The sequence below is a fragment of the Lepisosteus platostomus genome, chromosome 23 (genome assembly GCF_059453375.1).
Source record: "Lepisosteus platostomus isolate fLepPlt1 chromosome 23, fLepPlt1.hap1, whole genome shotgun sequence".
NCBI classification, from domain to species: Eukaryota; Metazoa; Chordata; class Actinopteri; order Semionotiformes; family Lepisosteidae; genus Lepisosteus; species Lepisosteus platostomus.
This window is the reverse complement of record NC_142633.1, coordinates 5,694,189-5,719,945: the sequence shown is the minus strand read 5'-3', so window position 1 is coordinate 5,719,945 and position 25,757 is coordinate 5,694,189. Positions and strand designations below refer to the sequence as shown.

Sequence of the window (25,757 nt, the reverse complement as noted above, 5' to 3'; positions counted from 1 at the left end):
TATTCAAACTTGGCACAAAGTTATTTGAATTTGAAGTGCAACAGAAGTAAACTATAAAACACTGACCAAACATGATTATATCTTATCTTTAATGCACAGCTGTTAGACTACATTTGTTATGATCCAAACAATATTTGAAAAAATAACCAAAACATTTCAGTTGTTTTTTAAATCACCTTTATTGAACACAAAAATAAATCCAAATTTTTATAAATACTTTAAAGATGTACTTGTTTATATGTAGAGGAAAATAACTTTCTCTGACTATCAGAGAAGGTACTCGGTTTTTATTCTCCATATAAAATCTGCTGTCGCATATCTACATTTTTTATCAAATGCACTTGCAGTGTCACCAGCTAGCTTCAAAATATATGGGGTTGGCTTAATAGCAATAAATGTAAAACGTAAGAAGGCTGCAAGAGCATAATTAGTCATCTCTGGTGCTAAACTGTTCTAACCAGGGGTCAGCAGATAATTTCTGCTGATGTGTCTCCTCAAGCATTTCCGAAAAAAATTCTTTGTACCAAAAAACCATGAAAAAACATCATTTTCTAAAAAAAAAGTACCACAGTCGAAGTGAGAGAGCCAGAGTTTCTGTTTCATGTCTTGAAATTGCAGGGATGCAAATAAGACTGCAACTGAAGAGGGGTTTGGGGAAATTCTGAGGTTTTCCTGCCTGGAGAACCAGGTGCTGGACATTACAGGTTCCTTAGTTCATACTGTGAAGGTTTGTGATTAAAATGTGGAGTTCAGAAATACACATTTCCTCTCTGAACCCCCCTGAGGCATCGCAGTTACTGAAATTAAAATTTGCATCACAGTGATATTAATTTTGTGTCACTAAGCCACGAATGAAAATAAATGACGCATTCTCTAGTGCTTCTCTTACTCTCTGTAAAAGCCTGTGTATCAAACAATCTGCGGATCTACATTCCAAAGCACAGTAGGCACACAAGGACAGGTGGTTAATATTTATCTAAAGGGTGCATGACTCTCACAAACAAGCAGGACCGTTCGTAGGCCCTAGGCACTTTCACTCCGAAATGTGCAAAAAGAGGGGTAAACGCCAATTGAATTACGTTGATTGACATGCTGCATTTTAAACTATTCTAGTGCTAAACCACTTGATTGATGGAGCAAGTCGAGCGACCTTCACTTCGATACTTCTAGTTTCTAGAACAGCTGCTAGATAGCGTATGATTATTGATTTGGAGCACCTAGAGTCGATCGCAAGCTTGTTATTTCATATAGTGTTTTCCTCCTTCGTAGGCCCTAGGTACTGTGCCAACAGAGCCTAATGGGAAATCTGGCACTATAAATAAGAACTTTAAGTGTGATGCACAAGTGTTCAACTGCAAAAGCTTGCATGTTCAAGAAAAAACAAAATAATTACCCCAAGAAGAGGACCAGGTATTCTCCAGGTTTCTACTATGCACATAAAAAAGAAATGACTCCCAGGATTAGCCAGATCTAGAAAGGCATTTCTGCTGTGCTGTGGATCTGCAAGACCAATCTGTTACACTGAATCTTCCACTGCTGTCCAGTTTGAAGGGACTTTTGTGGGGAAAAGACACTCTTACTTACCCAAATACACCTACAGTATGTGCCAGGGTTGAAACACTGAAGGTCAATATACGAAAAGGCCACAAAGACATGTCACAGGAGCTATCTGGTCTGTTTTTTTTCTTTCATTTAGTCTCTGTCAGACACATCCTCTTAGTTCACGTCTTATCCAAGCCTATAATCTTATTGCACACACGCATATTACATGAGATGATCATCTTGAACCCTTACTGCAGTCACCCTTTAAAATCACCACTGAAAAGGGCTGAAAATGAAACATTAAACAAAGGCCACTTTTTGCCCCCTTTATCAGAGTCCTTCAACATCAAAAAACATAAATGAGGCTTTTAAACAGGTCAATTCAGTCCTTCTTTTCCAGAAATTCAGATTCCTTTGAGTCAAATGCAAAATCACCAGTCCAGACCATCGATTTTTCAGTTTGCATTTTTTAGGAAAAGGAACCAAAGTTTAATGCAGACACAACTCTTGATCAGATCTATTGGGCGCTAGCAGAGCGATGTTTGAGATCTCAGTGTTTCGGGATCCGTTCTGATTTACCTGAAAAGTAGAAAAAATGGGACCCCTGAACGACTCGATTAGCGTCATTTTCAGGGAGAAGGCTGGGTCATATGTTCCAGGCTAGGCGTCGCCATCCCTGGTGTGGCTGAGCCTCAGTCCAGGAAATATATGTAGAGGTCACCATAAACTTATTCACTTCTGGGGTCAATTGTATGTTTTCATTTTAATGCTCAATTAAAACAATTATTTCTGATCCACTTGCTACTGAGGCGCTGTTTATTATTTTTCACTCGTTTGAGGCAAAGTTTTTTTTTTTTCACGTTGGAAATGAAGTGGCTTCCCTTCCCCTGATGATTCTTCACACATGATGGCTCTCGGCAGCTGTCACGAGCAACGAAAGACACACAATTACTGTCTGTGACCTGATGATTCAGCTGCGAGGAAACCCTGTGTTTTTTCGATTACTAACACTAATCCTAATGCGTACGATTTTTCTGTTGAAACTGGGATTACATGCTTTTTATATTTACCTCACACAGGAAAAAAAACTGGTTAATTAAAGGAATGGCGAGTCTCTACGGTAATTGCCCAATTTTATGTTCATTACTTCATTTCCTTTAATCAGATTAGACTTGAGGCAAATAAGTGAGATTTTCAGACCAAAATGTGGATGTGGTACCAACGGGTGAGGCTTGACAGCTGTGTGCCGTAGATGCTGCTGGCTCGCGAATGATCTTGAGGTGTTTCACTGCAAAGCAGTTTTTCCAACATGGATTCTTGTAACGTTTTGTCAGCGTTCACACATTTGTTTGGCCAGGCGACCTGCTTGGTCGGTAGACGACTGTGGGAAACCATGAGCAGTATTGGAGATGTTCGGTGAAGGTGTTACTAGTTTGAGCCCGAGGCCATGTTATATTAGGTTACTGTGATCGATGATGGTACACGGTTAACCAAGAGCCTCTAAGTTTGTGCTAGCCAGGGTTTCCACAGCTTCATGCTGTGACATCAGTGAGCGACACACTGCTATTCCAATCGGTACTCACCCTCTTGTACAGCACTGTGATAAAGCTTTCAGCAAGATAAATGCCAAGTGGCTCTCACAGATCGGTGTGTCTCCAGGCCCTCACTCTCTGTGTAGAGCTGGGGCTGCAGCAGTAAGATGCGTTGTTAAAAAGCTTGCAGTTCCAAACCAGTTGGGTACCACTAAGAACATGATATGTGATAAGCAAAGCAGAACAAAGAAACAAAGCAGTTTGGAGTACTGAAACTTGCTTGGGTGTGATAAGCGTATAGTAAGAATGACAAGCAGCTCAGATAGCAATGGTCTATGATGTCTTCTCTCACACTGGGCTCAGAATATCTGATCATCTCTTATCTGCATACAGGGATGAGATGTGTACCTTTGTACCATTTTCACATGTCATGAAAAAAACGGCAGAGATTAAATAAATGCCAAAAGGACAAAACTAGCTGCCTGACTAAAGAGGGGGATGTGAATGGAACCCGTGCCTTTCTTTCCTTGTACTTGTATCACAGAATAACACCTGTGAACAGGAGACAAAAGGTGCCTGCTTTTCCAGTTTGGCTGTTTCATCTTCAAACAAAACAAACTGACAGGGATGATGTGAGCAGTGAAATACTGGAGCGGCAGAGTGCTTTTCAATTTTTCCAAACAGTTCTTCGCAGGCCTGGAAACTGCGTGGCGACTTGAATTTCAATTCAATTCCTTACTGCGCAACACAGCTTTTGCCTTGCTGGCACCACAAAGTTTTTTTTGAGGAAAAAAAGCCTTTTATATAGCTCTTTTCATCCCAAAGGTTCCCAATGTTCCATGCTTACAGGAGGAGACTCGCTTCATCCTATACATAAGTACAGTACCCACCCGGGCCGAGCCTGCATTCTGAGATCTGATCGAATCAGACTCGGGGGGGTGGGGGTGTGGAGGAAAACCCTGCAGTTGAGCTGATGTTTCTAAATCGGTCATTTTGAACACTAATCGATAAGCTGAGCACATGCTGAAAAACACTTCTGTGTCTTTTTTCTGTATGAGAACAAAAAAAATACTATTGCTAAAGTGCAAGACATACTTGAGTTAAGGTTAATTATCTAAAATGAACGACGGTGGCGTTTTTCCTGCCATACTCAAACTGAACTGTGCCAAGTTCCTGTAGCTCAGCTGGTAACGACACATCCCCTCACCCATCTGAGTGTTGAGTTGAATAATCCAGGTGGCGCGAGTTCAAACCAGGGTCAAATCACTTTGCTGGCCCTATCTGTTATAGCTGTTGTAGGTTATTGTAACATAAAGATTAAGTGTTGCTTGACGTCAGATCCAGATCTGCCGGTTGTCTTTTGCTAGTGAAGTGAGTGTAGGCAAGCACGCTGCACTGCCGCCGGCCGGAGAGCTCGTTTCTAACTGTTCAGTAAGTTACAGTAAAGAGTGCCGAGGTTCACTTACGTGTGCTTATTGAAAGTTGCTACACTATCAGTCACTGGGACTCCCCAGCGGTGGCGCACAATAAGCAGAACCCGGCCGAGGACAAGGTTGGGACCAGTCGTCCAGGGCTCTCTCAGGTCTTGGCAACACAGCACCCTCCTGTGGCCTCCTAGGTGCTTGCAGGCTGGCAGTGCTGTCGCTGAGGGACACGCCCTGTGGCCGTGAGGCCTGTGATGTGTAGGAAGGAGGCTGGACTGAAGGAGTCACCCACACATCCTCCTTCTCCCCTGTGGTCACGGGGTTCACAGCCATGAGCTCTAGAAACTCACAACTGGAAATTCCAAAATCGGGGCATTATAGAAAAAAATCCATTTTATATACCGTATAATAGTAAATCAACAATATAATAGTACATAAATGATCAATTAGTAATAATTGTAAATAGTGATATTTTTTAAAATGTAAATTTATTAAGCAAAGGTAAATAAATGATACATTAATAAAATAATTGATGATGAATTAATGATATAATAGTACATTTATAACACTGCTTTTAAAATCGGGAGAAACATTAAAATAAGACACATACTCTGAAAGAATCATGCTCACGGTGATGACTTTCTAACCCCCATGTGTTTGTGAATTGTGGCATTTCTAAAGAAATTCAAAAGAAGGTTACAATTAAAGTGCAGTTTCAAGTTTTAACTGCTAAAAAAATCTCTAGCTGAACCTCCTGCTATTTCAGTGATTTTAAGAAATCACCCAAATGCCTATTCTTTATTGCTGTGGGTGTGTGGAACAGTCTGCCCAGGTTAAGTGGATATCCTGGCTTCCTTCAAGAAACAGCTGGATGATAAAGAATAAGCTACTAATTACCAAAGGGACTTGGGCTGAATGGCCTCCTCTTGTTTCTGACTCTCTTATTAAATTACTTAGGAAATTGGACGCTCAAAAATAAATATACTGATTTACATCTAAGGGTGGCAATATGTTTACAGGCTCCATAATTAACCAGATGTTTTATTGCAAAACTAGCATCTAAATTGTAAAGTATTTTCAGTTTTCAATTGTTTTCTGTTTCATCTCCTGCTTTGCACTAATTTTAACTTTAATTTTACCACCCGGTTTTTATTGTGACAGAATTATGTTAATTTGCTCAGAGGAAAATAGGGAAGATAATATTTATAATTCAGACAGAAGGTTTTGAGACATTGTTCCCTATTTGGACAGGAATGGCAGATGTTTCAGTTTTGTATATTATGTGCACACTGATGTTTACACCTAAGTAATCTGACACCAACATTAACTTCACCCACATTACTATTTTGAAACAGACAGAACATGCATTTCCTTGCAGTGCTGAAGCCCTGGGTTCAATCCCTGAGGGGCTGTCTGTGTGGAGTTTGATGTTTTCCCCATCTATGTGTGGGTTTCCTCCAGGTGGTCCGGTTTCCTCCTAGAGTCCTGAGAAACGGTAGGATATGGCTTCTGGGAAAATTGGCCCTGGACAGGATGCCAGTCCATCAAAGGGAACACACAGACACAAACACCTACTGGCTCACAATTTATAATATAATCTGGGCCAGTTTGTCCAGAAGGAAACCCACACAAACAATATTGTTATATCTGCCACTAGATTCCTATCAGGGGGATCTGTAGATCATTCATATAAAGCAGAGCAGATGCTTTGTTCTACGGTAAGACAATATCGAAGGACTTGGCAGCTTAAACAATGAGCAGAATGAATTATGTATTTGACGCCAGGGGTTGCCAATTCAAATGCTGTTAGGACACACGCAGCACCTTGACCGCCGAAGTCAGCTTCTGTACCCAGTGAAAAAATGGCTGATAATCCATTTATTTCAGCAGCACAAAAAACACTAAGGAAATAGAGGCAACGGATGTGTAGGGGCCCCGCTCAGGAGTTAATGTTTCTGTCAATTCTGCTGCTCTTGATGAACTTTTCTTTCTGAAACGTGTTTTAAAATATTTCAGTACATAATGTTAGAATATGGGAAATGTTATCTCCTCTTGTTTTTTTCTGAATTCTGATTCGAAACATTTCTATAGTTTCTGATTGTATACCGATTTTAAGTGCTAAACCTGAAACGTACATTGCACAATAAACTGTGAACAGCCGATTGAAAGATGTGCTGTGTGATACAGCTCACAGATCAGTCTGGAAAGGTGAAATCACCAGCCTGACTCTCTACTCCTCAGGGATGTGTGGCGTTTTAGAGATTGCTGTTCGTCTGGGAGCATGTAAGCTGCTGTGTAACCTCCTCACTCTGCCCAGTGTCACAGCTCCAGTGATCTCCATTGCCTCCTGCTGTAACTGTCTGCTGCTGTTCACCGATGTCAGTGTCACAGGTACAGATCTCCAGTCCCTCCTTACTGAAATTATTGTATCGTGCTCTCTGTCTTGTTGCTCACACTCATCACTAGCTCTGTTTTCCTCTTTCACTTCCTGTTACACTCTCTCGCTTTTTCACTTCTTGCGTTGCCGTCTCTTGTCAGTATCCCTCTTTCACTTACTGTGCCACTTTCTCTCGGTATTCCCCAATCATTCTAGACATCACTCTTTCTTTACCCTCTATCTGTCTGTGACCTGCTGCTTTCCCACTCCTAATGTCACCCTCTGTACTTCTCTCTCTCATTGTCTAGCTCGTTCTGTGACTGTTTGCTGTTTTTTCTTGATTTTGCTGTCAGAGATGAGTACTTTCTGTCACCCTTCCTGTCAAACACTCGCAGAATCATTATCTTTGTATGTTTGCCTATACAACTATGCTCCAGCAGGCTACATCTCAGAGACATGACTGTTACTTTTCCTCTGGTCTGCATTGACTCTTTGGCTGCCGTCCCTATTGTCCTGCTTGGTCACTCACTGACCTTTTCAGAATACTAGAAATAGAGATGTCAGTAAATACAAAGTGATATTTCTCTTTCGCAATACTTTGGATTGCAAATTCTGAAGCACATATTACAAAAATCTAATTTTTAAGAAGTGGCACTGGATATAAAACACATGAAATGTAAATGAGAATTACATAATGTACTTTAACTTTGCCCTTACCCCCTTATCTGTGTGCTAACACCTGCAGTGCCTCCCCTTTCTCTCTCTTCAGCCTTCTTGGCTTTGCTCTGGCTGGCTGACCAGTGGATGCCACGTTTTCCTGTGTCCGGTGACATCATCGCCCTGCGCTTCCTGCTCTTCCTTGGCCACACCTACGGGGCCATACTGGTTCTGACCACACCCCTCATCACCGTAGAGACAGTCTGCAGGCTGCTCTGGCCCCTCCCATGGCTGGAGGGACAAGAAGAGAGAGAGACAAGAAAACGGGGAGGCCATGGCACGATACAGGAGAAAGATTGGACAAAAGGCTGTAATCACAATAGGAGAAAGAAAGGAAAAGGGCACGTGGATGGAGACAGAGAGTCTGTGGTACACTTTCCTGGGTTGCTATGTTGCCTGTTGGTCTGGATCCTGTCTGCCCTCCATGGCTGGCAACAGTGGGGTCTGGAGCAGGACCTGGTGGAAGACTGTCTCTGGGATGGTGGCTCTCTCTCTGTCTGCCTCCCTAACCTGATCACTGCGATCTTACGACCCCTGTGCAATCCCAGCCTGATCCTGCCCACTCTTGCTCTGTGCCTTGTCCTCACACTGAGCCTGAGAGCACTTCGAGGGAGCCCGACGGACAGCCAGACAGGGCAGGCAGGCTCCCTGACAGACCATGAGAGAGGGCTCATTGTCTACAACACACATGGTGTGCGATGGGGAGACACACTATATAGTGTACACGTAGTGAAAGCACACACTGCTGCTACAGATTTGTTCACTGGCTGCTTAAGCGATGAGGTGGAGCTCAAGCACGCTGCAGCTGGAAAACCCGACATTGCAACGCACGCAGGATATTTCACAGAACCACGCATTAGCCTGCCAAACCCACAGAGGGAGAAACAGAGGGCTGGGACAGCCACGCAGCTCCAGATGGCTCACACAAGCACACTCCAGGGACACAACTCCACAGACACCAGTCCTGGGGGGAAGGTTTCCCTGCAGGACAGGGTCCTGAAGGGGCTGCTCTCTAGTGTTGCCATCTGTTTGTTCCCCCCTGTCATTGTTGTCCACACCTCACTGTTTTGGAGTGTGGAGATGCTGTCAGACTGGGGCCTGAAACACTTACTCAACACGCCTCAACGAGAGGGAACGACGAGTATCGAGCACACAACGCAGACAAGGGGAGTGACTTCTGAGTACACTCCAGGCAGAGAGACGTGTCCTCTGGACCCTTCACAAAAAAGCACGGACATATTGTTCGCACCACAATAAAAGGGAAGAAGACATATAAGACACTTCCACGAGGGAGAGACCACTACTGAGCACCACAGAGATGAGGAGAAAGCCCTACTGAAGAACAAACAGAGGGAGAGACACCTACCAGACATGGGGACAAAGTTAGAGTGGAGGACGGGGGAAGAAAGAGGAGATGTAGGCAGGATGGGAAAAAGAGAAAGACAAATGGAGGTGAATACAGTGTGAACGTTGGCTTTATCACACCAATAAAGTATTTTGAGTGTTTGAACTTTAACTTGAAAGACAGACCAGGGAATGTAAGAGTGAAAAAAGAGGGTTTTTAATGAAACTGGCTTGAACTGTCTGTACACCCAGCAAACCCAGACATGTTTAAAATACTCCCAGACTGATGTCCTGCAGCTCACAATATATCCTTTTAAACAGTGAGTGTTTTCCTTTTTGGTGTGATTCTGTGTGTGTAACCCTGTCTGCAGCTGTGAAAGGTAATTATATTTGTGTAAGACAGGAAATCGTTTTTCTAGTTTTGCTGTACAATAATCCGAAAGCCATACAAAATTGTATGTGAACCATGATTGCTTTGTTTCCTTCCAAAGATTAAAATGACAGCATTAAAACCCATAAATTTTACTCTTCTGAACCCATAATACAAGTGACCAATATTAGCAGCCCCTAATGCCCAAAAAGTCCTGAGCAGTAGATCACATTCTGAGCTAATTACTAATAAGTTTGTTTTCATGATTTCGTTTTAGATTAGATGGATCGGAGATAACTAGACACAATACTTTACCTTGAGCACCGTTGGACTGGAATCTGAAAGCTTGGGTGGTCTGAAAGAGAGCATAAACAAAAAAAGATTACAAACAAGAGGTGGCCACCCATCTTGCTAATTTGGAAGTCAGCACTTAACTAATACCACCACCTCATTCTGAACTTTCTCTTTTGGGAACAAATGTTTTAATCGTCAAGGCATTTCGTAAGGGTCCAGGTGAATCTGCTGCAACAGTAGTGTGTTCCCTTGAGCCTCAAAACTGTAAAAACACTGACTCCAACCTAAAACACAGCTGCATTGAGCAGAAACATGCTCAGCACATACCGGTGCTCCCAGGTCTCACTCGGTAGAGTGGTGAAGGAAGGAGGAGCACAAGTGATCCAGACAATGTAACAGCCTTCGATCTAAAGTGCAGGTGACAGGGGATGCATTTTTTACCTGTAATCTTGGGAAGTTGAGAGATAAAAGAGTTAATGTGAGGTCAGAAAGTAAGAAATAAGGCATTAATGGCAATAATGAAATGTACCTGTTTGGACGAGACATGTTTCTACAGACAATTTTCCACGGCAAATAATTATTGAAGATTTTGAAGATGTCTTGATAAGAATAGAAACAGCATATCTTAATGTAAAATAAATATGATGCTATGAGGTGATACTGAGAAAAACAGCAGTGTTTGTTTTTACCATGGAGAGAAACTGCACAGCCAACACCTGTTGGGCAAGTCCATGCATGAGCCCCAGTGAAAGAAGTCATGATGAGGCTCACATGCTGACTCTGCCCTGAGTCCACAGGTGTCAGCACGATCTTCCCTGTGGCAGGGTGGCAGAAAGGTTCCAGCTTGGCTCTGGACTTCCAACCTGCTGCTAAATCAACAGCAATCAACAACAGATGATGTTAACAAGTGTGACATTTATAACCATTAAGAAAACGTTTTCTAAACGTACATAATGCAACAAAATTTCAATAGTTAATTTTGTAATGGAGGCCTGTTCATTAACTGTTCATATATCTGTAGACTGAGGGAATGAATACTTTTTGCTTTAAAATGTAATTAAGCATCATTTTATCACACTGGTGAGACACACAGCTGTCATGAACCTGTCAAAATGCTGAGAGCCATAACACTACACATTTATGCCACACTCACAGATGTGCATATTGAAAGAAATTAATGAGGGAAATCTAATGAAAATGTAGTGTTGTTGGTTCACGTCTTGGACTTTATTGAGAACATTCAACTCCAATTCCCTTAAGTCCAATGTATCCTAGTGCTTATTGTGCTAGGACAACTCAGTAAGCTGCTCACACCTTTTTTGCTTCCTGATCAACATACTGTACTCTCTTCGATTGTTGTCACTTCACATCTGACTCCTAATTGCAGCTCTCTAACTTCAGATCAAACTCTGCCACAAATAGTCTGGCATCATCTCCACTAAACTAATACCCTGCTTATACTGTATGAGGTATTTAACTGCTCCTCTTTCAGATCCAAACTCTGCTTCCTTGGTAAATCACAGACTTGCATTGGCTGAGGAGCTGATGGTCAACAGCTCCACCTGTGAGCTTCTTCATGAAATCGTTGTCTTCAGACAGATGAAAAGAGAAGAAAGGAGAAGGGGACCAGTGGGGCAGAAGGGGACGGCGGAGGGGAAGAAGGGATTCACAGAAGCTGGACCCGGGTGTGCTGTGCTTGTGGAGGTGCTGTGGTCAGCAGGATGGCATGAGGAAGAAGGAGAGGGCAGTGAGGCCACAGGGGGAGCAGGCTGTTGTCCGTGGTGTGGAGAAAGGTTGGGAAAGGCTGGACTGGTGTGGCTGACCTGACGTGTCATGTTAGGAGAAGAGCCTCAGACAGATGGATTGGGCAACTCTAGGAGGTGTGAGCCAACTGGTGTGGCTGGATAGAGGTAGACAGAGGCTGGAATAATGGAAAAACGGGAATAGTGAGCAGACATGTAGGAGAGACAGGAGATTGCAGTTCTCAGGAATGATGACTCTGGGAGAAATTCAGCGTCAGATGCGGGGTAGAGTTCAGCGGCTTGCTCTGGAGTTTGGGGTCCCTTCGAACAGGTGAAGACTTGCGCGCATCATGTGAAACAAAACACACAAGCAAGATACAAATATGAGATTTAAACATGGGCAGACATGGTGAGATTGGACTTTGACCTCCTTCCAAACATTCTTTTAAAACTTCATAAACTGCTCACTTGTAAGTTTCAGTTCTTCAATAATGAATCTATCAGCTTTCTTTTCCTCTTCCCTAAAATCTGCCTTTGCAGTTGACCTTAGAAGTACAGTGCCTGACACTTGAGTTTAGCTGTTCTGAAAAAGGAAGTGCCAGACTCGAGAGCTGACAGAATTATCTGGCTCCCTACCTGATCAGAGTAACCTGAGTTTTAAAGTAACAATGTTTGTTTTCATTTGTTCCTCATGATGCCAATCTACACATCCATATCAGTACACAACAATATCATTCATTTCCTCTTTACAAAGTAATCTAGAGACTCAATTTGCTCACAATCACTTTGGGTACCAAAGTGCACAGAGATCACCTTCTCTAGAGACATTTCAGGTTTCCAGCTTCTAGTGCATCCTAGACGTTACAAGTCCAGTTTCATTCTTGCTGGTATTTTGTTCCTGGAAGCACTCTGTAGTTTATGATGTTCAAAGCAATATCCTACAGAGAACTACAGAAATAAAACATTTTTCTTTCCTTTGGGAGTGTCCTTTAGTTTGGACATACGGGCTCGGAAATTTGGATTGTTTAAGGATACTGGCAACGGATTACGGAACGGACTTGGGAAACATACAGACGAAGGACAAAGAAGATCAGTGTGGTGTGAGTTACATCTCTTTTACACCTGTTTTCCCCTGGCGACACCACAATTGGTGGAGGATGCGGGCACTCGCTGTGTGGGTTTCGCTTTGTGTGTGTGGAGAAAAACAATGGAACAGCTAATACAGCAATTGTCCCAGGCCACCCTCGCCCAGTTTCAGGCTTTAAAAGGACAGCAAGAAGCTATCCAAGCTCAACGGGAGGCAAATCAAAATCAAACCGAAACTAACGAACAAATTATAGAGGGGCAGAAATTAGTACGAGAAGAATTGCAAAGATTAGGGGAAGAATTCAGGCAGACCCCAGTAACAGGGAGAGACACTGTTCAGGCTGAACAAATTGGGCTACAAAAGATGACAGAACTTGATGATGTGGAGACTTATTTAACCATATTTGAAAGAACTGCATCTCGAAATGCATGGCCCAAGGAGCAATGGGCCGGGAGAGTAGCGCCTTATTTAATTGGAGAAGCCCAAAAGGCCTATTATGAAGAAGATGCAGAGAATTCTGAGACTCTGAAAAAGGAGATTTTGGCAAGACTAGGGGTAACCATGGCAATACGGGCGGTCCGGTTTCACAATTGGAGATACCAAATGGACAAGCCTACGAGGTCTCAGATGTTTGACCTCATACATCTGGCAAAGAAATGGCTCCAGCCAGAAGAATTAAACCCAGGACAGGTGGAAGAAAGGGTGGTGTTGGATCACTTTGTGAGGAGTCTACCTGTTCATCTGAGAAGGAAAGTGGTGGGGATCCCCAGACACTAGATCAGGCAGTGGGCTTAGTGGACAGACACCATGCCACAGAGGCCCTGATTAGGGAGGAAAAGGGGGACTTTCGAAAAGAGGAGAGAAGAAGCCCCAAGAGTCTGGAAACCGAAATGAAGTATCGGCCGATAAAGTACAGTGATTATCGAGGGCCTACACAGTTTAAGAAACCCCTTAGGGACAGATCAGACTCAAGGCCCCGACCATGGAAAGAAACCCGACGATGTTTTAATTGTCAGGAAGAAGGGCATTTAGTCAGCCATTGCCCCGGCCTGTCCGAACCCATGCAGGTAGACCCCAGAGATGAAGCCAAGTGTAACTACCTTACAGCACGGGTCCCAACCCGCAAGGATCCCCATCTTATGAAAATCGAGATGGGGAGAACCTGTCGAGGCCTTGTTGGACTCTGGCAGTACTGTGACCCTGGTGACACCTACAATACTTCCTGGAGAACTGGAGATCCGGGGAACAGAGGGGATACCCATTACTTGCATTCACAGGGATACCAAGGTCTATCTGACAGTAGAAATTAGCATCTCTACGGAACAGGGGACCTACCGTTCAACTGTCAGAGTGGTTGAGCAGTTGCCTTACCCTGTGGTACTGGGACGAGACTGTCCCCACTTCCTCCAAATTTGGAACACTGTCCAAACAGCTAGGCGAAGACCAATTCCCTGTCCGGAAGGCCGAGGTGACGCCCCTAAGGATGTCCCAGATGAGATGGACCCACAAGAAGGAGGAACTGGACTTGGAGATGAATTCGTAAATATGGATTTACCAGACCTGGAGCCACCAGAACATCGTGGTAGGTTTGGGACAGCCCAATTAGAAGATGGAAATTTGAAGTATGGGTGGGGACATGTCAGGAAAATCGATGGGAAGTGGTGTACTGATCCTAGTACATTGAGCTACCCATATTTCATGATAAAAAATAATCTCCTCTATAGGGTGCAGCAGAAGGGACAGGAAGAAGTGAAACAACTCCTGATTCCCCAGGCCTACCAGATGAAGCTCCTTAACTTGGCCCATAGCCACCTCCTGGGTGGACACCTGGGGGTGAAGAAGACGTCCGAGAGACTACTCTCTAGGTTCTTTTGGCCAGGGATCTATAAGGCCATTGAGAAGTACTGTCGGGAATGCCCGGAGTGTCAGAAAACTGCTCCACAACCTTATTATAGAAACCCTTTGATTCCCCTCCCAATTATTGAAACCCCTTTTGAACGGATTGGGATAGATTTGGTGGGGCCCCCGATCCGAACCACCAAAGGTCACCAGTATATTTTAGTGACAGTGGACTTTGCTACAAGGTACCCCAAACCCATTCCGTTGAGAGCTGCCACCGCCAAAAATATAGCTAGGGAGCTAGAACAACTGTTTGCTCGGGTCAGAATTCCTACAGAGATCTTAACTGATCAAGGAACTCCTTTCATGTCTAGTCATGTGAGACTTATGTAAGCTACTGGGAATACATCAGATCCGAACCTCGGTCTATCACCTTCAAACCAATGGGCTAGTCGAACGTTTTAATAAGAGCCTGAAAAGCAAGCTGAGGAAGGCTATGCAAAAGGATAGGAAAAATTGGGATCAGCTGCTCCCGTATGTCATGTTCGCAGTACGAGAAGTGCAACAGGCCTCGACCAGTTTTTCCCCATTTGAATTGCTATACTCTCGGAAACCATGGGGCCTATTAGACGTGGTTAAGGAATCTTGGGAACACCAACCCTCAACTTTACAGACCATCATCGAGCATGTGGAACAAATGAGAGAACAAATAAACGTTATTGTTCCCATTGTGAAAGAAAACCTGGAGAAAGCACAGCTCAACAAAAACAAGTTTATAATTGCAAGAGAATTTCAACCTGGCGACAAAGTACTGGTATTTATCCCTCAGGAGAGGGATCAGAATACCTCCTGGGTATCCCTGCCTGTCGTAAGAGGCGACTAAAAGGGTTGTGTCAGGAATGGCATCCGACGTAAAACCATCTTGCCAAAACCATGGTTGCAAAGAACGCAAAGCACATACCGGATCGGTCGGGGCCTGGGTTAACAATGTCCGCCATTAGTGCTGTGTCCCAACAGGGTACTAATGGAAATTATGCTACTGTGGGGAAAACTGTGTGGGGGCTACAGAAAAGAAACAAAGTAAAGGGGCCTGGAAGGAATGTTAAGTCAATGAGAGTGGGGAGTTGGAATGTTGGTACCATGACAGGGAGAGGGAGAGAATTGGTTGAAACTATGGCAAGGAGAAAAGTGGAGATCTTGTGTGTGCAAGAAACCAAGTGGAAAGGAAACAGCTCAAGACACCTAGGAGAGGGATACAAGATTCTATACGCTGGAAAGAGTACAAAAATGAATGGAGTGGGGGTGATAGTGTGCAAAGACCTAGCAGACAAGATAGTGAGGGTGGTTAGACATTATCAATTAGGATTATCAATGTATAGGTGGCTTTTGAGAGTGGGTTATGGAATATCATCTCTGTATATGCACCACAGGTAGGAACACCACAGGAGGAAAAGGATAGCTTCTTGGAAGATCTCGAAGAAGTGGTTAGCAGAATCCCAGGAAATGAAATGGTGGTAATTGGAGGAGACTTCAATGCACATTTAGGAGAGAAATGCCCAGATTATCCAGATGAACATGGTCAGAGAGAGCTAGGAGAGAGAAATGAAGAAGGAGGAAGGCTACTAGAAACACTCCAAGCTCTTGAATTGTTTGCAGTAAACACAGGGTTCACGAAGAATTATGAGCAAAAGGTGACATACAGGAATGGAGGCCATGATACCCAAATAGATTACATATTAGTGAGAAGAATTGATAGAGCGAAAGTTCAAGATGCTAAAGTCCTGCCCTATGAGGCTGTTACAAGACAACACAGGCTACTGGTGATGGACATCACAATATTGAAGGAGCGAAGAATAAGGCAGAGGAAACACCCAGCACGAACAAAAGTGTGGAAACTGAGAGAAAACAATGTAGATTTCAACAGGCTGGTGAGAGAAATGAAAAACAACACAGAGGAAACAGAGGAGCCTTCAGTTGAAGAAGAGTGGACTGAGATGAGCCACATCCTAGAAGAGGCTGCTACCAGGGTTTGTGGAAAGACAAGAGGAGGCAGACCGAGGGAAAATGAAGAGTGGTGGTGGGATATGGAAGTTCAGGAAACACTGAAGGAAAAGAAAAAAGCATACAAGGCACTGAAAGATGGCACTGGAGAATTACAAGAATATAAGAGACTAAAGAAGGTAGCAAAAAGAAGTGTAGCAAGAGCAAAGGAAAGAGCCTGGAAAGAATGGTATGAGAAACTTGAAACAAAGGAAGGAGAGGGCCAAATCTACAAGATTGCTAAACATAGAACGAGACAGAAAAAAGATATTATCCGGGTGGCAGTACTCAAGGATGGAGAAGGCAGAGTCTTGATTAAAGAAGAACAGATCAAGCACAGGCTGGAGTACTTCAAAAATCTGTTAAATGTAGAAAATGAGAGGGAGAACCTAGTGGAGGCAGACGTAGTGTGTGGACCAATCTAAGAAATTTCAGTAAAGGAAGTGACAGAAGCTATCAAAGAGATTAAAGTGGGCAAAGCAACTGGACCATCAGGAATAGCAGCAGAACACTTTAAGAACCTCGATGAAGAGGGGATTCAGTGGCTGACGAGATTGCTAAACAATATTGCAAAGGAAGAGAGAATTCCAGAAGAATGGACAAAAAGCAGTATGGTTACCATCTACAAGGAGAAAGGAGACCCAATGGAGTGTAAAAACGATAGAGGAATAAAACTTCTGGAACATGGATTGAAAATCCTGGAAAAAATTCTGGACAAGAGACTCAGGAAGATAGTCAGGATCCACAACTCACAATTTGGATTCTCACCGGGGAAAAGCACAACAGATGCCATTTTTGTGATGAGACAGTTACAGGAGAAGACACTAGAGAAAGGGAAAAAGCTGTATGTGGCCTTTCTGGACTTGGAGAAGGCATATGACTGTGTGCCTAGAGAGGTGGTATATTGGTGCTTGAGGAAGAAAGGAGTACCAGAAAGCATGGTGAAGTTAGTTCAAGCAACCTATAGAGATGCAACTACGAAGATGATAACACAACGGAGAGAGACAAAAGAGTTTGAAATCACAGTTGGAGTACACCAAGGATCAGCACTAAGTCCTTTCCTTTTCATAAACATTATTGACACACTGACAGAGGAGGTAAGAACAGAAGTGCCTTGGGAACTCATCTTTGCTGATGATGTGGCACTGATGGCAGATTCAGAAGTAGAACTACAGGAGAAAGTGTTCAAATGGCAGAGGAGTCTGGAAAAGGGTGGACTGAAAATGAATGCAGAAAAATCTGAAATAATGGTAATGGAGAGAAGAGGAGATACTATGACCAATGTTGAGGAGACAAATGGAGGAAAACTGAAACAAGTTGATGGCTTTAAATACCTTGGATCAAAACTGGTAAAGGGAGGAGAAACACTGGAGGCAGTAAAACAAAGAGTGAAAGCTGGATGGAACAAGTGGAGAGAAATAACTGGAATAATCTGTGACAGGACAATTCCTAGAAAGTTAAAGTGCAAAATGTACAAGACTGTGATTAGACCTGTACTACTATATGGAGCTGAATGCTTGGCAGTTGGAAAGAGGGAAGAGAACTTGATGAGAAGAACTGAAATGAGGATGTTGAGATGGATTCTGCAGATTTCAATGAAGGATAAGATCAGAAATGAAGAAATCCGTAGACGATGTAGGGTGGTGGATGTGGTTGAGAAGATGCGAGAGGCGGGGTTACGGTGGTATGGACATATCATGAGGAGGGACGTTGAGGAAGTAACAAAGAGGGTAATGGAATTTGAGGTGGAAGGTAACAGAGAAAGAGGCAGGCCTAGAAAGAGATGGATAGATTGTGTGAGAAAAGATATGGAGGTATGTGAAGTGAGTGAGGAAGATGTGCTCGACAGAGACAAGTGGAGAAGAGCAACCAAAGCAGCTGACCCCAGGACAGTCTGGGACTAAGGCTGTGAAAAAGAAGAAGAAGAAGAAGAAGAAGAAGAAGAAGATAAAGTACTGGTATTAGTTCCGACCCCAGAATGTAAATTCTTGGCCTCCTGGCAGGGTCCTTATGAGGTGGTAGAAAAGGTGGGACCGGTCAACTATAAGGTCAAGCAACATGACAGAAGACGGCAGCATCAAATCTACCACATCAATTTATTGAAAAAATGGCATGGGACCGAAGTTCTGCTCACCCACTTCTCCCCTGACCCTTTGGAAGAAGAAACGGGAGCTGTAGCCATGGGAGACCTGGCTCTGGCTCAGAAAGAGGAACTACAAGAATTCCTGTCCCAAAACAAAGATGTTTTTTCTCAGACACCTGGTCGCACCCATCTTATACGACATAAGATTACCACGGAACCAGGGAAGAAGGTAAGACTACCCCCGTATCGAATACCTGAAGCTAAAAGGAAATTGATTAAAGAAGAGGTGGAAAAGATGCTAGAAATGGGAATAATAGAAGAATCCCATAGCGAATGGGTGAGCCTGATAGTTCTGATCCCCAAGCCGGATGGAACTATTCGATTTTGTAACAATTTCAAACAGTTAAATGAGATCTCGCTGTTCGATGCATACCCCATGCCCCGTATTGATGAACTAATTGAGCGATTAGGCAACGCCCGATACATCAGTACCCTTGATCTTACGAAGGGATATTGGCAAGTCCCGCTGGCCGAAGAAGACAAAGCCAAGACCATTTTTGCCACACCTGAGGGGCTATATCAGTATAGGGTCCTACCCTTCAGTTTGCATGGCGCTCCCGCAACGTTTCAAAGATTAATGGACCGAATTCTGAGACCATATCATGATTTTGCAGCTGCCTACTTGGATGACTTTGTGATCCATAGCACGACATGGGAACAACATCTACAACACCTGGAAGCAGTGACTGGAGCTTTGCGAGCAGCAGGACTAACAGCCGACCCAAATAAATGTTGTCTGGGGGCGAGGGAAGCCAATTATCTTGGTTATACAATCGGGAGAGGATTGATCATGCCCCAAGAGCAGAAGGTGCAGTTAATTAAAAACTGGTCCAAACCTGCTACAAAGAAGCAAATCCGAACATTTTTGGGACTTGTGAGTTATTATCGACGTTTCATTCCAGGGTTTGCCTCCATTACCGCACCTTTGCACGATTTAACAAAGACGATTTCTCCGGAAAAAATCAAATGGACCGACTTGGAAGAGAGGGCCTTTCAAGACTTAAAAACATCTCTCTCTTCTCAACCTGTCTTACAGGTACCGGACTTCAATAAACTTTTCATGGTACAAACTGATGCTTCTGACACTGGAATTGGAGCCATACTCTCGCAAGAAATTGATGGACTGGAGCATCCTATTCTATATATTAGTCGCAAGTTAAAAAAACACTATTCTACCATAGAGAAAGAATGTCTAGCAATAAAATGGGCTCTGGACTATTTGAGGTATTATTTATTAGGAAGACACAGATCATGCGCCATTAACGTGGATGTTACAAAATATGGATAAAAATGAATTACACGATGGGGACTTAGTCTTCAAAGGTTTCAATTCCAAACGGTATATAGACCCGGAAGGAAACAAGGGAATGTAGACGCCCTCTCCCGAATGCACTGTTTATTTTTTTCTAGACTGCCCGAGGACGGGGCTGATCTCAGGGGGAGGGAATGTAAGAGGACCAGGGGTAGGGTCATTTATAACCGGTATTTCCGTAACGAAACACTGGATATACTAGATATAGACCTAGGCAAGATGGCCCCCAAGGATAACCAGCTGACCCGCTGTTGGAAAAGATCTATGCGGCGAAAGAATGAGACACAGGTGAACTGCGTCTGGAAACAGAATATAAATGTCCCAGAAGCAGTGAGCCGGCGCGGAAGCCGAAAAGGTGAAAGCGTTTAATAATAATAATAATAAACTTTATTTTATATAGCGCCTTTAAAGGTGGCTTCTCAAAGCGCTTTACAGGATGACAATAACAATAGATAAGAAGACTACAACAATAAATAAGAAAATTTCACAAGACAGGACACAATTATAATTACAACAATACAACAATAACAATAGAGGAGACCGTGGAAGATGGTATTAAGAAGAGCAGAGGGGTGAAGAATGGAACCAGTTAAGTAAAGGCTTTTCTGAAAAGGAGGGTTTTGAGTCTGGATTTGAAGGAGTTTAGAGAAGGTGACTCTCTAATATCCTTGGGCAAGGAGTTCCAGAGCTTGGGGGCATAGCAGGAGAAGGCCCTGTCGCCCATACAATGTAGACGGGCTTGGGGGACAGTAAGGAGGGCAGAATTTGAAGAGCGGAGGTTGCGAGGTGGGGAGTAGGGCGATAAAAATTCAGACAGGTATTGAGGTGCCAAGCCATTTAGGAGGAAGGAGAGGTTTAGGATTGTGCTGGAAGGAATTAAATTATTAGTTTGGATTAGTTTGGACACACGGGCTCGGAAATTTGGATCGTTTAAGGATACTGGCAACGGATTACGGAACGGACTTGGGAAACATACGGACGAAGGACAAAGAAGATCAGTGTGGTGTGAGTTACATCTCTTTTACAACTGTTTTCCACTGGCGACACCACAGTATCTAAATGAACCTTTTCCCACACTGGGAGCAGCAGTATAACCAGTGTAAGTTCAGCAGTGTTTCTGGAAGGTGCTCTATCAATAGAAACTCTTGATACCCTGGGGGCAATAATGTAATCTCTTTCCTGTGTGAATTTGCTTGGCTTTTCAAAGGGTTTGCAAGCCACTGAACATCTGTGTCCCGCATGAACGCTTAGGTCTTTTACAGTGTGACTGTATTTCTTCTGACGCTGGAACCAACTGTACAGTTTCTTTCCTGTATGAATGCACTGGTGAGCTTTGAGGGTTGCACATTGACTGGAACTCTTCCCACACCCTCTGCAGCAGTAGGGTCTCTCTCTTGGGTGATTTGGTTGTTATATCTGTAGGCTTAACTTTAAATTAAGAAACGTCCCATACCGGCTGCAGTAGTAGGGACTCTCCCCAGAGTGAGAGCACTCATTGATGTGAATTAAGAGATCATCTGTGAGCAAACGTCTTCCTTCACTGTATACAGCAATACAGTCTCTTTGTTATGTAAGTCTGCTTCTCAATTTTTGAAGTTTCAGTTCTGCAAGATGTTTTGCCATGCAGGTGTTGCAGCCGTATGTCTTTCTTGTGTGTGTTCTCTGTTCCACACCGCTCCAGCAATGGCAAGTGGACTCCACTGCCCTGGTCCTCACAGGTTCCAGTAAGGAAACACGTGTGCTTTGGTGTCCTGCCTGCTCTCACCTCTAACTCCACTCTGACACAAGGCAATAGCCCCCATGGTATTAATGTGTGCTCTAGATCTAGTTTATACACTTCTACATTGAAGTCACTGTAGTTTCCATTTTAAAGAGTCCTTTCAGACCTGTCTCCTCTTTCAGGTTACTGACTGCTTCTCCACGCGGCTCAGTTCACTGCCCCATCATGTGAAAAGACTCAACTTCTCTTTCTTGATTGGCTGCCATGCTTGGTCCACGCTGTGTTTTATGAGAGCCATGGATCCGAGTCCTGGTCCTGAAGGTCCACATGCCTGCTGGCAGTCAGGCTGCTCTGTGGAAGCCCATTCTACTCTGTCACACAGAGCGCCGGTCTCTACAGAGCCTAGTAGACAAGACGAGAGAGGAGGATAAAATAAGAGTCTTATTGGTAGCTCTGAAGATGAGTTATTAACTTCTTGTAGATATAGGCAGTGTGTACAAGTATTGTTAAACACTACCAAAGCACGAGCTATTTATTACACTATAAAACAATTTGATTCCAGAACATAAAAGTGTTTTGCAAAACACTGTGTTTTTCTATGAAATAGCTATGGAAGTATTTATAAAAGTTGCATCACACGGTTGTGCGTCAGTCATATTCTCTGTTCAGTTTCTTCGTCGTTTTACGACCAATGCTCACTGCGAGTGAAAAGAGCAAAAGGAAAACTGAATAAACACAAAAAAAATCGTCCAAATGTTTGCAAGTACATTCCAGGGATTAATGCAAAAACACTGTTCTGTTCAGACTTGTATCCATTACTCACCTTGTTCCACCCTGTGGCAGTAAATGCTTCAACTCTGTATGAATGAAAATATTACTAAAACCTACAGCACAGTACTGATGTACCTGCAGCCTGAAGAATAGGAATGATATTCTGACAGGCTGTAACCTTTCAGAATAAATGCATTTATCCGGAGCTTGTTTAATTTATTCAAAGTAACTCGTGAAGAAATTAAAGTTTATTTAGAAAATATTTTATCAAATATTTCCTAATAGGTTAAAATCATGAGCAGTTGTGAAAGAACTTCAGTATCCCAGTTTGAGCTCGACTCAGAATGAGTCTTATCTGATTAGCATTTATTCTAATGTAAATACTGAAAAAGAGTCATGACCTATGTGATCTTCACTAGTGACATTACATAGCCTTTATTGCACTGAATGTAATTACTAAAAAGTAATTTTGTGATTTTCGTTCTGCGGTAGTGAAAACGATGAAGGAAAAACACAGCTGCCTTATTTTTCACCTGCCTGTACATCTTGAACTCAGGAGCAGAGATCAGAAATAATTTGTGGTGACCAGTGCAGCAAGCCCATCGGAGAAGAGGGAAAAAGGCTGAAAGGTATCCTAACTGCAAAGTGCACAGGAGGTGAAGAGTCTAATTTCTTTAAATATATTTCACTTTCGACATTATTTTCCTGATGATGTGTAAAATATCTATGCAACTCGCTATTATGCAATGCTGGGATGAAACCATTCATTCTTTGTAGCACACACATGCAAACAGGCAGCTGTAGTTTCCAGTTCTCAGTCCCAGGAAACAAAATCTCTGGTCACCACTTTCCAAAATTGCCTGATTTGTCTAGTGTGACTGCAAGCAAATGCTCAAATACAGTGGTAACAAAATACAGAGAGATCTACAGGGGCCACTTGGAAATCATGCAGTACTGGGCTTTTTCCCAAACCAGCTGGAACAGAAATAACATAACGGGAATGTTTATTTAAAAATAAACTGCTTTTTTCCCTCAACTTATTCAACACCACTTGTATTGACAGACACGATGCAATACAGCCCCACATCCCCATCTGTCAGAAACTTGAAAGTGGATTTTATAAAGTTCGACTCCCACAACAACCCCTTATCTGCTGGAAGCCCGTAGTTTCACTATTTGGGATCCCAGCTTTACGCAGATACACTCTAACTTGGCTAAACCCTACTAATCTAAAAAAAGTGCCCTTACATAAAAGTATAAAGAAACACTTCTTGCGCCATTAGTAAAAGCTAATCAGCTCATCACACAACAATGCAGGTTTCCTGATCGGAACAGTCATTCCCACACAACCTTCAAGGGCTGCTGAAACTTAGTAATCGAGTCTGGCTGAACTTTACTAAAATGTATTGTCTTATATCTGTCCTATGAACATGCCTGAAATGGTGCAGTTGAACAGTTTGTAATAATGTACCTACAGTATGTACCTATGTACATCACTAGTGAAGATCACATAGGTCATGACTCTTTTAAAATATTTACATTAGAATAAATGCTAATCAGATAAGACTCATTCTGAGTCGAGCTCAAACTGGAATACTGATGACGTAAACGAACAACTGAACAGCCTGCTCTAAGAAAGGCGAGTGATTAGCTCCAGACCAACATCTTCAACATGATGGCACAGAGCATGGGTGAGCTGAAGGAAATGATTCGATCTAATACAGTCGCAATCGAAGGTCTTAAAAAGTCCATGGACTGTGTGTTTAAAGAGGTTGAAGACTTAAAGAGTGAAGTAAAAGTTCTTAAACAAGTAAATACCGAACAAGAAAAGCATATTAAAGAACTTGAATTGAAAGTGAACGATGTAGATAGATACCGTCGACGATGGAATTTAAAATTATTTGGAGTTAAAGAGGAACGTGATAAGGACCTTGTTGCAACAGTGAAGGGTATCTGTAAAAGGACCCTGCCGGACCAGGAGGACGTGATATCGGCCATTGACTTTGTTCACAGGCTCGGGAGAGCGAACATGTCTGGGCAAGTGCGCCCCAGAACGATTATAATACAGTTCACCAAAAGGACGGCGAGGGACACGCTGTGGCGAGCGGCGAGAGGGAATGAGTGAATGAGAACAAACTGAGGTTTGCAGAGGACCTGTCCGCCGCGGACAGGAGCACCAGGAGCCAGCTGTGGCCCCAGGTTGAAGCTGCCAGAAGAGAGGGGAGGAGAGCCTACTTTGTGGGAGCGAGGGCCTTTGTAGATGGGAAGGAGATTCGTTCCCAGTGACTGCTCAGTTAATGATTATGTTTGGTTTTATTTGTTATACCAGTATATACTAATGTTTATTTAGTGTTAGTTTGGAATGGTGTAGTTAAGTGTTAAGGACTGTTATAGTTCTGGTTCTTTGAAAAACTCAATAGTTTAGACAGTCTTAGAGTTAGTTATTTGCTTTTGTGTATGTCTTTTTCATGAATGCCAGAGGTACTCGAAATGTTGTTAAAAGAAAAACGTTTTTTTTTGTAAAAACTGTGTGCTGAGTTTTATTTTTTACAGAGAACACATGCATGTTGAAACTAAAGTTTATAAATAATTGAGAAATATTAAAGCAAGGAAAATAAGATACGTTTAAAATATACAATTTGATCACATTATTACTTAATTACCTCTGATAGTTAAATGTTTTTTTTCTGCTACGTTTTTTTTCTCTTGTACATGACTCTGATCCTCTTGTTGTATTTGTATTTGTGAATTCTATATGTTTAATAAATTTTTTTTTTAAAAAATAATAAGAAAGGCGAGTGATTGAATGCGGAACCTACGGTTTCTGACCCATTTCCTCTCGCTGGTACGCAGCTGCTACGCTACCCTCCTGGTTCTTCAGCTCTTCGCCGGCCGCCTATCAGTTCCTAATCCCCGGTCCAGCAGCTCCCAGAGTCGGTGCCACCCCGCCGATAAAACCGTCACTACTCTGCCTGCTCTCAGCGGTGTGAGCAGCGAGTGGCCAGTCGGCATCTTCCTACCAGTTTTGTTTATGGTCACTGCAGCCTCCCCGGCTCCTTCAGTACAGCCCTCCTGCTGCATCCCTGTTATTGCAGCGTGCAGTGCGCCCTGTCCGCCTCCTGACTACCCCTGAGGACGCTGTCCTCCGAACCTTGCCGGTTACTAGAACTGCCCGTGCGGTGACCAATGACATCACCACCTCTACCGTAACGTTCCTAAGAGCTGGGTGCTGTTTAAACATCCACCCGGCATCAGAAAGGTGCTTTTGAATGGTAAGGGTCACAGCAACAAGAAGCTCATCCCGGACGCAGGGGACTGCAGGCTAGCACAGGGCGGCCCACACGTAAAGGCACGATTCACAGGCCGGGGTTAACGAGTCGAGCAGTTATGTCCTCGGAAAGCAGGGGGTAACCAGAGCACCCAGAAAAAAAACGTCACGCAGACACGGGGAGAGCAGAGGGAGACAGCTTGGGAGCAAAACAAAACTGACGCTTCGTCATTAA

General features: G+C 43.3%; 1 protein-coding gene and 1 long non-coding RNA gene across 9 annotated transcripts in view; one reads left to right on the top strand and one right to left on the bottom strand.

Moving 5' to 3' along the window:
* LOC148641903 (uncharacterized) overlaps positions 1-9,456 on the top strand; it is a 21,176-nt gene extending 11,720 nt beyond the window's left edge. For both annotated transcript variants that reach the window (XM_088617419.1, XM_088617418.1), the window contains exons 2-3: positions 6,740-6,889; positions 7,645-9,456. In XM_088617419.1, the coding sequence (XP_088473545.1) occupies positions 6,742-6,889; positions 7,645-8,849 (1,353 nt within the window). In that variant the 5' untranslated portion in view covers positions 6,740-6,741 and the 3' untranslated portion in view covers positions 8,850-9,456. The remainder of the gene's footprint in view (positions 1-6,739; positions 6,890-7,644) is intronic.
* Positions 161-25,757, bottom strand: LOC148641902 (uncharacterized). Of its 7 annotated transcripts, none has more exons than XR_015929667.1 (7): positions 25,084-25,757; positions 21,650-21,885; positions 10,290-10,469; positions 9,622-9,661; positions 7,593-7,823; positions 3,126-4,850; positions 161-2,463 (listed from the first exon to the last, which is right to left on the bottom strand). It is a non-coding gene; the product is annotated as an uncharacterized LOC148641902 (long non-coding RNA). The 7 variants fall into 7 exon arrangements; XR_015929668.1 differs by having other exon boundaries at positions 161-3,228; positions 4,541-4,850; XR_015929663.1 differs by having other exon boundaries at positions 161-4,850; positions 9,622-10,048.